Source organism: Macrobrachium nipponense, chromosome 3 (genome assembly GCF_015104395.2).
Source record: "Macrobrachium nipponense isolate FS-2020 chromosome 3, ASM1510439v2, whole genome shotgun sequence".
NCBI lineage: Eukaryota > Metazoa > Arthropoda > Malacostraca > Decapoda > Palaemonidae > Macrobrachium > Macrobrachium nipponense.
This window is the reverse complement of record NC_087202.1, coordinates 19,069,996-19,084,226: the sequence shown is the minus strand read 5'-3', so window position 1 is coordinate 19,084,226 and position 14,231 is coordinate 19,069,996. Positions and strand designations below refer to the sequence as shown.

The following is a 14,231-nucleotide window of genomic DNA, read 5'->3' as shown; positions in this document are numbered from 1 at the left end:
CAAGGCCATGCATACATAATCTGATCACAGTTCAAAGCTGAATTTTAAGTGATTTATTATAATTTTTGTATCATTTGCAGAAAGGCAGTCCATGCGAGAAAACTATTAGAGAGAGAGAGAGAGAGAGAGAGAGAGAGAGAGAGAGAGAGAGAGAGAGAGAGAGAGAGAGAGAGAGAGACCTTACCTTACAGACCTTACAGTTCGTTCGGGTTGCCCCAGGTCCCTCAGTGTGAGGCGCCTCTAATGTCTACCAGAGAGTTGCTAGTACATCTTCCGGTATATTTTGCATCTTCCAATCTTGGATGGTCTGGGATGCAGTTTAGATATTTGTCGAGCTTATTCTTAAACACATCTACGCTCACTCCTGATATATTCCTCAGATGAGCTGGCAACGCATTGAATAGACGCTGCATTATCGATGCTGGTGCGTAGTGGATTAATGTTCTGTGTGCTTTCCTTATTTTTCCTGGTATAGTTTTGGGCACTATTAATCTACCTCTGCTTGCTCTTTCTGATATTTTTAGTTCCATGATATTTTCTGTTATTCCTTCTATCTGTTTCCATGCCTGAATTATCATGTAGCGTTCTCTTCTCCTTTCTAGACTATATAATTTTAAGGATTGTAGTCTTTCCCAGTAGTCTAGGTCCTTAACTTCTTCTATTCTAGCTGTAAAGGACCTTTGTACACTCTCTATTTGTGCAATATCCTTTTGATAGTGTGGGTACCATATCATATTGCAATATTCAAGTGGACTACGAACATATGTTTTATAAAGCATAATCATGTGTTCAGCTTTTCTTGTTTGAAGTGCCGTAACAACATTCCCATTTTTGCTTACATTTTGCCAACAGAATGGCTATTTGATCATTGCATAACATGTTCCTATTCATCATCACACCAAGGTCTTTAACTGCTTCCTTATTTGTGATTGTCTCATTATTAGGTCCCCTATATGCATATAGCTTTCCTTCTCTGTCTCCATAATTTATTGATTCAAATTTATCAGAGTTAAATACCATCCTATTTACCTCTGCCCAATCATATACTTTGTTAAGGTCTCTTTGTAGAGCGTTCCTATCTTCATCACAAGTAATTTCTCTACTTATTCTTGTGTCATCAGCGAAACTACTCACTACCGAATCCTTAACATTACTGTCTATGTCTTCAATCATAATAACAAACAATATTGCAGCTAGCACCGTACCTTGTGGCACACCGGATATTACCTTGGTTTCATCCGATTTCTCATCGTTTGCAATAACTATCTGTTTTCTGTTGTGTAAAAATTCTTTTAACCATCTTCCTATACTTTATCTACGATATTGTGTTTTCTAATTTTCTTTGCTAATATATTATGGTCTACTTTGTCAAAAGCTTTTGCAAAGTCTAGATAAACCACATCTGTTTCATTTCCGCTTTTCATATTTTTGAATATGTTCTCACGGTGGACTAACAGTTGGGTTTGTGTACTTTTTCCGGGTACGAAACCGTGTTGTCCTATATTAAACAAATTATTTTTTATTAAATGTTTCATAATATTTTTCTTCATTACCCTTTCATACACTTTCATAATATGTGATGTTAGACTCACAGGCCTATAATTACTTGCCTCTAGTCTTGATCCACTTTTGAAAGTAGGGGTGATATATGCTAATTTGTGCTCATCATAAATCTTGCCTGTATCTACACTTTGTCTTAATAATATTGCAAGTGGCTTTGCGATAGAATGAACTACTTTCTTTAACAAAATAGCAGGGACTCCATCCGGCCCTGCAGCAGCTCCATTTTTAATTTCATTAATTGCCTGCACAATATCAGCTTCATTAATTTCTATGTCAGAGAGAGAGAGAGAGAGAGAGAGAGAGAGAGAGAGAGAGAGAGAGAGAGAGAGAGAGAGAGAGAGAGAGAGAGAGAGAGAGAGAATCAGTCATTACAACAGATCAGTATAACATATAAAAGACCATAAAAGCTATTTTACTAAGCAAAAAGTAAAGTGGGAACATTAAAGGGTACAAACGTCATACAATGCATGCAAAATAAAATATACAAAATCAACATCACAATTTGATAACAGGGAAGGAAAAATTCTAATACTGGGGCTGAATGGGAAAGTTGCTGAAGGGTTACAAGTAATGATGAAGAGCATGATGTACAGAAAAAGGAGATAAGAAGGCTCTAAAAAATTCAGTTTGGAGCTTTGCAAATTTTTTCATTAACAAACAGGAATTCAGCACAAACAAAAAGAATCGGAACATAAGTTTCAGTAGAATTTATCAATGCGGAATGTGTTATGATAGTACAGTGAAATTTCGATACATACAGACAAGAACAAACACCTTCGTACATCACATTAGAAAAATAACGAACGGAGGGCACTGTGGTACACAATACCTCCATGCTTCCCAAAACGAACTTGTCAACCTTAATCAAGGCAAAGAGACAGGTAAATAAGAGGGGTACTCCTATCCTTTGTCATCCAGTAACATTCAGCCACAGAAAACAGACCTAGCGTACAGCTACTGCCCTTATTTCATGAGCTTTGACTTTCAATAAGAAAACATCTTCTTTGAACCTTGAGTGTGATTTCACAATCACATCCTTTAAAAAGAAAACCAAAGCATTCTTAGAGAAAGCATACAAGGGATTCTTTACAGAACACCATAAATTCTGAGAAGGGTCTCCAAATTCTATCGGCTTTTCTGAATCTGAAATATCCTGGTTTGTAGAAAAGTCTAAACCTATATGTTTAAAAACTGATGAAATCATTGATCTGTATCCTTTTATGGTTGGGGCAGCTGACCCCTTTGAAGACCTCAGATACAGTGAAAAAATCCACAATATTAGCTACAGTAGCTTCAGAAGAAGAGACACCATGTTCTCTAATACTGACCACTTTGCTTTGTAGCGATTTGCTGAAGATTGGCGTCTACACTTAACAATTGCTTCTGCAGCCTTTCGCTCTGACAAGCTTCCTGACAGGACAGTCTGAAACCTGTCAGAGGAAGAGCGGATAATCCTTGATGAAACTGAAGAAAATGTGGTTGTTTGAGAAGCCTTGGTTTCTGTGGTAATAATCTTGGGTAATCCACAAGAAGGCCGAAGAGATCCGGAAACCATTCCTTCTGTGGCCAGAAGGGAGCTACTATGGTCACTAAGGAATTGCTGTGAGAAATGAATTTGTTCAGTATCTCCCTTACCATGCTGAATATGCTGAATGGAGGGAAGGAATACAAGTCTAGCTTCGACCAGTCCTGGGGAATGGCATCAGTTGCTTATGCCAGAGGGTTGGGAGCTGGTAAGCAATACAGAGGGGGTCAATGGTTCCTTGATGTTGCAAACAGGTCAATCGACGGCTTTCCCCACTATTTCCACAGGTTGGTGCACACCTCTGGATTCAATGCCAGCTCCGTCGGTAGAACCTGTTTGCAGCGACTTAGTTCGTCTGTGAGGACATTTAACTCTCCTTGAATGAAGCGAGTGAGAATAATTGTCCTTGTTTCCTGATGTAGGCCAGAGCGGCCAAGCTGTTGGAATAGACTGTTCACTATCTTGCTGCATGTTAAAGTGAGACAGATTGAAGAGCTAGACGGATCGCCTGCAACTCCTTCACCTTGATGTGTAATTTACTCTCTGTCAAATGACACGTCCCTGCAACTTCCTTGCTGTCTAAGAGGGCTCCCCAACCCAGATTGGACATGTCTGAATATAATGTAAGGTTGGGGTTCAAGGGCTGTAGTGACTTTTCCACCGCAGACCTGTGTTCTTCTGGCCACCACCAAAGGTCCTCTTTTATTTCAGGACTGACGGGGATGACAAGCGAATCTGGCAGTGTCTCCCTTTTCCAACTGGGCCTTAGGAAGAACTGTAACAGTGTGATGCACAATCTCCCTAAAAGTACAAACTACTCTTGGATGAGAGGGTCCCTAACAGACTGGTCCACTCGCTGGCCAAGCAGGAGGGACGAGAGAAGATGTTTTGGACTTTCTTCAGGCAATATCACAAATTCTTAGTAATATAACAATTTGTCGAAAATTGTATTTTTCCTAACTATACAAACCTGAGGTCCTTTAACAATAGGAATGTAACTTGCGGCAGCTGGAACCGGTTGTAAGCTTCGAACAAGGGAGTTTGGCAGTTAACTGCTTGTCCGACAGTCAAATTTCTGTCGGGGACGACGGAGTCTACAACTAAGGGTATATCTGACAGGGAAGTTGAATGTATAAAAATACAATTTTCGACAAATTGTTAATTGTTCCGATACGAATACAATCCATCGGTCCTTTAACAATAGGAAGACTCACTTCTTGGTGGGAGGAATCTGAGTCAATGAACAGACTGGTGTTCGTCCACCTTGGTTCCCTCCCTGGTCATAAGAGCAGAGGGAGGGATCCTAGCCTCTGTCCAGTGATCGGGGTATGTACCGCAGGATCAATGGTCAGACCTCTGGACCCAAGTAATAAGAGGGAGGCAAGCGTACCTCTTAAAACTAGCAAGCAAGAACTTGTTCCTATTGCAAGAGCCAATATGAAGTCATGGGTTTGTCTCTTGTTGGCTTCCACTTTCCACCCCCTGTTGGGAAAAGTGGTGGATAATCGCTCCTATCCCTAATGAAAGGGGTAGGATGGGGCTCGGTTGAGTAGCTCACCTGCATCGGTCTCCTGTTCCAACGTAGTGACGATCGCATTCTCTGCCCGCAGGTAGAGGGGGAGAAAAAGATGGGGAAGAGAAGCCAGTCGCACTCTCATTCACTCATCCATTCATACAGTCACACAAGGATGCGATGCTGTTCTGTCCGCGCGGGTGCTGGGTAAGCTACACAACACCTTATTGAGCAGCCACCACGGGTCCCAAGGAAAAAGTATCCAAGGACCTGTGGGCTATATCCCGAAGGTAGGAGGAGGTGAAGGTGGTCTGGTTGGTCCAGACCCCTGCCTTCAGGACCTGCGCCACGGAGAAGTTCTTGCGAAACGCAAGGGAAGGACCAATACCTCTGACTTCGTGGGCTCTCGGACGAAGGGTACGGATGTCGTCGCTACCATCAGCTTCATACGCCCTCCTGATCACCTTACGCAGCTAGAAAGAAAGTGTGTTCTTGGATACTTCTTTCTTGGTCACCATGGTGCTAACGAAGAGGCGTCGGCACTCAGGACTGAGGTGCCGAGTTCTCTTCAGATAGCGCCGTAGCACCCTCACAGGACAAAGCAGCATTTCATCCGCATCGTTGTTGAAGTCCAATAGGGAGGGGATTGTGAAAGACTCGAACCGGTCGTCAGGGACCGAAGGATTCTGAGTCTTCGCTACGAAGTTTGGGACGAAACCGAGCGTCACAGATCCCCGTCCCCTGGTATGCTTGACATCGAAGGATAAGCCATGAAGTTCCCCTACTCTCTTCGCCGATGCCAGGACCAGCAAGAAGAGGGTCTTGAGGGTCAGATCCCTGTCTGACGACTCTCGGAGTGGCTCAAAGGGACTTCGAGGTCAAACTCACAAGGACGAGAGTCACATCCCACCCCGGGGGCCTGAGTTTCTGGGTGGGCAAGACCTCTCGAAGCTCCTCATTAGCAGGGAGATCTCAAACGAGTTCAAGATATCCACTCCCCTCAGTTTCAGGACTAGAGCCAGGGCGGCCCTGTTTCCTTTGACTTTAGGGACAGAGAGGAGCTTCTCTCGGCGAAGGAAAACGAGGAAATCCGCTACCTGCTGAAGAGTGGCTCTGAGAGGAGATAGACCCCGTCTACGGCAACAACCACAGAAGACGGCCCACTTTCCTTGGTACACAGCTGCAGAGGACTGTCTGATGTACCCAGCCATCTCTGTTGCTGCTCGGTGAGAAAAACCACTCGCTTGCAAGAGATGGTGGATAACGGATAGTCGTGAAGATGAAGGGACTGGACTGACTGTTGGTACCGTTCCACGTGTGGCTGGAAGAGAAGGTTGTGCCAAGGGGGAATCTCTCTCGGTGCTCCTGCAAGAAGAGCCAGCAGGTCTGGATACCAAATGGCTGGGAGCCACCAGGATCATCCGGAGATTCGGGGTGGCCAGCACTCAGCTGATCACCTTGCGAATCAGACAGAACGGGGGAAAGGCGTAAACGTAGAGGTTGTCCCAAGGGTGTTGAAGAGCGTCCTCTGCAGCTGCCCATGGGTCTGGCACAGTCGAGTAGAAAACCTGAAGTTTCCTGTTGTGTGCCGGGTGGCGAACAGATCCACTACTGGACGCCCCCACAGGTTGAAGAGCCTTTCCGCCACGTCTGGGTGTAGGGACCATTCGGTCCCTATCACCTGATCCCGACAGCTGAGGTTGTCTGCTACTACATTCCTCTTGCCTGGAATGTAGCGGGCTGACAGCTCTACCAAGTGAGCCACGGCCCACTTGTGCACCTGCAACGTCAACTGGTGCAACGGGAGGGACACTAGGCCCCCCTGTTTGTTGACTTATGCCACTACTGTGGTGTTGTCACACATCAACACCACCGAGTGTCCCATCAGACGGTTAACGCGTCTGAAAACAGCAACATCTCCGGGGGGGGAAGTGCGAAGAGGCACTCCTCTTGCGAGGTTCCTGTCGTCCAGCCACCAGGCTAGGTCCTGCCTCACCTCCTCCGTGAGGGACACGGGGAAGTATGGCGGGTCTCTTGCATGTGACCAACTCTCCTTTAGTCTCCACTGGAGAGACCGCAGGTGAAGACGCCCGAAAGGGACTAACTTCTCGAGTGACGACAGGTGACTGATCACTGACTGTTCCTGCCGAGACAGGAACTGGTAGGCTACCTCCCTGAATCTGCTGATCTGTGAGTCTGCGGGGAAGACTCGTCCTGCTACCGTATCGATCAGCATACCCAGGTACTTCATCCTATCCTTGGGCTCGAGATCTGACTTTCGAAGTTCACCACGATCCCCAGATTGCTGCAGAACTCGAGGAGTCGATCCCTGTCCCGTAGCAACTGCGAGTGGGAGCTCGCCAGGACTAACCAGTCGCCGAGATACCTCAAAAGACATATCCCTGACGAGTGGGCCCAAGCAGACACCAGAGTGAACACTCGCGTGAACACCTGTGGGGCGGTTGAGAGACTGAAGCAAAGTGCCCTGAATTGGTACACCGTCCCGTCGAGGAAGAAATGGAGGTACTTCCTGGGGGATTGATGAACGGGTATCTGGAAATACGTACGCGTCCTTCAAGTCCACCGAAAGCATTAAGTCATTCTTCCTGATGGAGTCGAGCACGGAGCGTGCCGTCTCCATCATGAACCGAGACTGGTGAACGAATTGGTTCAGGGGAGAGAGATCTATCACCGGGCGCCAGCCCCCGAAGACTTCTCCGCCAGGAAAAGACGGCTGTAGAAGCCCGGTGACCGATCCCTGACGATCTCCACAGCTCCTTTGCTCAGCATGGCTTGGACTTCCTGCCGAAGTGCTACGTCCTTGGATGTTCCGGGTATGTAGGTGTGAAGGTGGACTGGGTTGGAGGTGAGGGGTGTCCGAGACTTGAAGGGTAGTAGATACCCCTCCCGAAGGACGTCTACTATCCAGGTCTCCGCTCCATAGCACTGCCAAGTTGCCCAATGGCTCGCCAGGCACCCCCCCAATTCCGGCAGCAGGTGAGGGGGAACGCCGTCCCTAGCGTTTCCCGCCTCTCTTCGGCTTCTTCCCAGCTCCCCCTTGTGAGAAAGAGGGCTGGTTACAGTCGCTCCTAGAAGTCGAAGGCAGAGTCTTTAGGAAGCGCTAACCAAGCTCGAGGCTGCCCAGACGCCTTCGAGACTGCCTGGTGTACTAGACGGTCACTGTCATCAGTGCGCCGTCGCTCCACCGCAGCATCCATCATCTCTCCAGGAAAGAGAGAGGAGGAACTCCGCACCGGTCCGTTGCGAAGACCCAGAGCCGCCTCACGCCTAGCGGCCCTGGTCACTCGGGTGAGGACTGCGTCCCTACGCCGAAGAACCAGGTTGGCCCACAGGTTTGCCGTCTGGTGGGCTAGGTAGGAGATGGCTCTACCTCCAGACTGGCACAGTCTCCCGAAAGCCGGGTCACCTTCAGGAGTGATATTTTCCGAGGTGGCCGCGACCTTAGACACCGTGAGGGACCACAGGTCTAACCAGGAGACTGCTTGGAATGCCACCATGGCGGTTGTTCCAAGGCGAGTGCCTCTTGCTATGAGAACCATAAGTTCTCCAACAGGAGCTGCTGCAGAGACACCCCTGGAGTTAGCCTAGCTAGCTCCGGGTTAACCTGTTTGGGCGGCAGGGGGTCCTCTGATGGCACGTAGAATCTCCTCTGTCGCAGTAGAGGCAGGGGAAGTAGCTTGGAAGACCTGCCAGACCGTAGCGAACACTTCTGTCCGGAGACGAGAGTCCACCTGGCCCAGCACCGAGTCAGCCAGAGCCGATCGCAGCAGACCCACCGTCGTTTTGGGTTCCTTCTTAGGACCCCAGAACGACTCGAGCCTGGAGGTAGGCTCAGAAGGTGGGAGCGGCGATCCCTCCCCGAGGTCGTTGTGCTGACGAATCAGCGCAATAACCTCTGCAAACGACCTCTGGATCTCGGGAGTGACTGCGTCTTGTGGAGTAGGTCCGTCAAGTCCCTCCAACAAGAGCGCCTCCCGAGACCCTCCTCCTTCCGAAGGAGGAACTGTAACAGACCCCTCCCGGTCTCCTCCTGCCACTTGTGCATACGCCTCGCTCTTCCCGGTGTAACTCGAGGAAGTTGAAGGAATTGGAGAGGAAGACCTGATGCTCCCCCCTCGCTCACCGGCAGAACCGGTGTGCTTGGGGGGCTGCAGGCGATCGCCAACCCGCGGTGGCGATCGAGCTGCAGGCCTGGTCGCGCGGCTCTCCAGGGGAGAGCAGCTGGACCGAGAACAACGGCTCCGGTCCCGAGCGTCAGAGGAGCTGCTGCTGGTCCCCCTACCCGCCCGGTCCCGATGGGAGCGGCGGTCAGGGGACCTGCAGAGTCCGCTGTCTCGGTGGGAGCGGGGCCTGTCCTCATGGCACATTGAGCCGCTGGAACCGGCCGAAGCCGGTTCCGGCGACCGAGGGGACCTCTTCCTTGTCTCAACCCGCGGCCGGTCTGGGACCGTCGCGCCAACCCTGGGGACCCGCGTATCGCTACGAGAGCGATTGCTGGCCTGGCGGGAGTCACCTGAGCGACTCTCACCTGTTTTCTGCTCCGTGCCTCGGTCCTGGCGCCGAGCAAACTCGGAAGCCTGGACTTTGGCTGCACGGTCACAGGCGGGCGACCGTACACTCGGTACCTCTCGCGAACGAGAGGCCGAGACGGAACCTGGTGTAGCAGCAGAGCCCCTAGCACCAGGTGAGGAGGTACCGGTGTTAGCTGGTACCCCTCTGGTCCCTGTCTTCTTCCTTGCGGAAGGCGACAGGCCCCACTCCCGAAGGAGCGGGAGGACCAGCGGAAGACCCCCCCGTCCCACCGGAGTGAGATGGGCCCTTAGAAGTTCCCGAAGGAGACTTCTTGGGGGGGGGGGGGGGGGGGGCAGCCTTCTTCTTCCTCGGCCGAGAAGCCTTGGAAGTCGAAGGGGAAGAGGCGGCAACAGACGACGACGACGACACCTTCTTCCTCTTCCTCTTCTTCTTCGTCAGCTTCCTCAGGACAGTCGTCAGGTCCTCCATCCAGGACAGACCGGGGTAATTGCCGAAGCAACACGGCCCGGCTGCACCTGTCCGGAAGGACCTGCGACTGGGGCAGCAACACCACGGGCAGGAATGATGTCGGCAGGGGCTGGACCAGGTAAGACAGGTACAGCAGGTGCGGCAGGAACGGCAGGTACAGCAGGAGGCAGGGCAGCAGCCAGCGACCTCCTGGGTACTGGTGGCAGGTCCAGGGGCGAGCTCTTGGGGCACTGGAAGTCAGGGGCTGAGGCGAGAGCGGCGAACCTGGACAGCGGTGTTACGACCCTTCTCGGAACGCTGGACAACGGCGCCTGCACTGCAGCTGAAGGGGTCACCGTAGTAATATGCTGCGTATACACCAGGTGAGGAGGGGCAGCATACCCTGGGGTCGATACAGTGGTGGTGGTCACCGGTCCATGAGTCACCGGAGCAGAGCCACTCGCCAGGTGATCCAACAGCAAGTTTGCCCTCCACATATGCAAGACAGTGCGATTGTCAAAATCCACATCAAGTGGTCACAATCGGTAATAAGTCAACAAACAACCAAAACAACAGAATACGTCATCAAAAGGCGCGAAAAACACTACCATCCACTTAACCAAAATTCAAAGACCTGCTCAACAACCATATACTACTGTCATTTCCTTGACCGGCAGAAACGAATTGAGCTCTTCAGCTCTACCTATTCATTCCAAAAAGTGGGTGGGACTAGTTATTTACAACAAAACATAAGAGCGCTACCGAGAATTCCAAAAATGTGAAAATTTTGAGCTACTGTAAGTACAAACTTATAGCTATGTGATTACTTGGTAAGTTATCCAAAATAAAGGATTCTGTGATAACTCTCTACAAGGACCCAGTAAACAAAACCAGAAGAGGACCCGTACTAAATGAGGGAAAACATTCAGAAGATTTGAATGACAAATTTACATCTGTATATACATAAGTCTATGCACACTGAATGCATTAGTGGGTACAGTATCTTGAATTAAAAAAAAAAATGTGGCAACACTTGCATAAGCATCTGTAGATCCTTATCTAACCCATCTTGAAATGCTATGTCCTACCCTAATCAATGTTATGCCTTCTACTACTGGGGACTTTACCTCCTTGACCCTGCATAGGTATCTAATATGATTCAGTCTAGTGGAAAGATGAAATCATTTTAATATAAAAAAATATAAGCACTTCCATGAGGATCAACTGCAACAACCTGTAGTTTGGTGCATGTAAAGTACACAGGACGAAAAAGCAAATTCAACGATTCTATATAAAATAATACACAAACAGCAATTCAAGTTATTAAAGGTATTGACGATTTGGTTAGGCCATGGCAAAGTCATCATTGTGGAATACCTCGGAAAGCTACATTTATGGTAACAACATTGTTTCTGACACTGTCTATTCCAAATAACCTACCACAAAATCTTTTCAAGTTCCATTTACAATAGCAGGTCTCAAGTGTACAAAAAGCTATTCAAGGAAAGGCTGGGTTTTCCTGAAATACTGTAACCATTACATACAGTATAGTACCTATGTACCAGTAGTTCTGATTGTCTACATTTTGCCTATTGAGAAAATTTAAACTGGATTTTCCTATGAGAAAATAAAAACACATCGACATAATGGACATATATAATACTTTTCAGAGCCTAGCCTAAGCTATAATAATGTTGATGTAAATCGATGTTCCAGTCATAAGACTACCTTTAGTATAGCCATTACTGAACAAAATGGAAAAAGAAGATATGAAATGGACCAATGACTCTTATTACATGAATCAGCCTGAAGGTTACTGAAATAACGTAAGATATTTACCTACTGTCTCTTATGTTTTTACACAGAGGGGCTGGTACTAAACAAAGGGTCTCATGGATCTTCTTTGTAAAACTTTCTCAAGTTCTCATTTGTGCAGCATCGTATACATTCTTTTCTACATTATTCAGTTAAAAATGTAATTATTAAATAATATCCCTGTGCAGAGCTAATCCTTCGAATTCCAAAATAAACACTGGAATAACACAAAACAGAACATTCACAACTTATTAAAATAGCATATCTAGAATGCATAACCAGCAGAAAATGCAAATAAAACAATGTGGAGACATTACTGAGCAATATGGCTATTTTAGAATGACAAGACGATTTTCAGATATATATGTATAGAGTAATTCAATATGAAATAGATTGTGCTGAACAAAGGGAAGGTAGATCTAGGGTACCTATCCGTGGCGGCCCAGACTATGGCAGTTGTGCCTTTCCTATGCAGTTTTACCTACTAAGTAAGTAAAATAACGTAGGAAAACGTCAACTGCCATAGTCTAGGCCACCGCGGATTGCTTCTGTAGAAATACCAAAGTGAATTTCTGTCCTTAAATTAAACTGAAGCAGTGGTAATTGAAAGGGATCATCCTCTCCTAACCTTACCTAACATAACCTTGGCGCTGTGATCCACCTAACTTGTTGGGCAAATGGCTATTAGGTATAGGCTAGCTACACTTAAAGGTATATTAGATATAAAGGTAAGTGTATTGGAGACAGCCAAACATACCTAGTATATCAACATGAGTTTTTCACTGAAGAATCAAAGATATCTATAAGTTTGTTGAATAAATTTCAGACTGAAGAATATAGATTAAGATGTATATAATCCAGGAGAGGCAGGATAATTTGAGAAATGTACCAAAATCAAAATAAATTTGCCATCTTTTGTTTACAGCTTTACTTTCATCCCAGAGGAGCTCGTGGTACTAAACATGAAGCCCTGGCATTGATTTTTTTTAGCCCAGAAGACAATCGCTTCGTGAGGCAAACTGCTTTGGGGTAGCCTGACCTACCTATAGACTTATTTTTATGATAAAAAACGTTACAACTGTTAGTTTTAAAAGAATAGGGTAGGTCTGGCTAGTTTAGCTAGAAAGTCAAGCCAAGAAAGCAGTGGGACCAAGTGTAAGAAAAAATCTAACCTTACTTCTGATAATCAAAGACTAACCTAGCCTATCTGCAATTTTATTATAGTTTTAATAAAATAAGTCAGGTTTTGTTAGTCTAGCTACTACTATAATCAACCCTAGAAAGCAAAGGGGATCAAAACCATCAAAAATGCCTAACCTAACTTTCGATAATCAAAGCCTATACATTAATGTAGCCTAACCTATCTGTACATTTAAAATTAAAAAATGATACATCTACTATTGCTACAGTTTTAGTAAAACAGCTAAAACTAAAGCTCACAAAACTACTGGGAACCCAAACTGTCAAAATAGGTAACGTAACCTCAGCCAACCCAAGATACTAGGCTACGTCCAAGACCTCAACTGGTCCAAATGATTTTTTTTTTGCCACCATTAGCGACCAACGACCACCTAGTAGGCGAAGCAACTCACTTAAAGCTTATCCTGAGGCCCTTGTCGTAGACGACGTTGATGTTCCAGCAGAACTTGACCTTGTCGATCAGGTTCCTTTTCCTGGCGAAGCGGTGCAGGGAGCCTGTCTTCACGGCTACGTGGGTCAACTTGTCAAAGAGGGGCTGGGCGCTGTACGGGTCCGATACCTGCATCATTTGGCCGATCACTCAGCAACAACATTAAAACACTATAATAATGAGGAAGAGATGCCCATGGAGGAGGCGCGGAAATATAGCAGGACGACGCCGAATTGACTCTCTCTTGACGGGGGAATTGACTGACAGCAGCAGAGGAGGAGGATAACCGTGTCAGCCGCTGTCGATGGAGCCTGGACTCGCGGCCGTAATTAAACACTATAATAAGGAGGAGATGCCCACGATCTGCATGGAGAAGGCGCGGAAAGAGTGCGAATTGTTTCCCGAGTTGACGGTGGAATTGACTGACAGCTTCAGCGGACGAGAAAACCTTTCGCTGTCGGTGCGCCCTGAAAGCCCTGGAATCGCGGCGGCCGTAAACGAGAAGAAGAATTGAAGAATTCATAGAAAATTACGAAATCAAAGCTATTTTCTTCATGATTGCTGATTATATCAACGACTGCGGATGATCACAACGACTGGCAAGTACGATACTAATGGGGATTTTTTTTTACAAGGCGCAGCAGAAGGAAGAAAGGTGTGTTTGCCCCCTTTTGTGATCCCGGAAACAATGGCGTACGCCCCGTGCGTGATTTGACCCCAGGTCAGATCGACGGAAGGAAATCGATTGTCCAAGATTTCATGAGGACTGAAAAATTATATAGGATACTATGTTTAATTTAATAATAAATATAGCTGAAACTTCTCGTTATTTGCAACTCTGCATTATTACGTATTACATATATAGGAAATGTTCACCTTACTTATCAGTATTGCGACTTTTAAGCATTTGCATATCTTTGTCTCCTATTTTGACCTTTGTTTGAGTAAAGCTATTTCCTATGACCTATTTCCGATAAATATCACGAATTCCGTAAGTTTAATTATCAAGGTTCATGGCAACATGAAATGCCATAGTAATTTTTACACAATACATACACTGATTTATCAGATACTGATACTGTTTTATTTCCAAATAAAGGATACGATTCACAAATTCATTTGCTTTGATAAATTGAAAAAATAGCCTACATTATTTATTTTCATGGGTAAATACTACTTAGTCA

At 46.6% G+C, this 14,231-nt stretch overlaps 1 protein-coding gene across 3 annotated transcripts in view; it reads right to left on the bottom strand.

Annotated features, from left to right (window-relative positions):
* Positions 1–13,725, bottom strand: part of LOC135221644 (SET and MYND domain-containing protein 4-like) — a 158,365-nt gene extending 144,640 nt beyond the window's left edge. The window contains exon 1 of one of the 3 annotated variants that reach the window (XM_064259332.1): positions 13,010–13,725. In XM_064259332.1, the coding sequence (XP_064115402.1) occupies positions 13,010–13,185 (176 nt within the window). In that variant the 5' untranslated portion in view covers positions 13,186–13,725. The remainder of the gene's footprint in view (positions 1–13,009) is intronic. The other 2 variants (XM_064259331.1, XM_064259333.1) reach the window with 2 other exon arrangements.
* Positions 13,726–14,231: the final 506 nt, after the last annotated feature.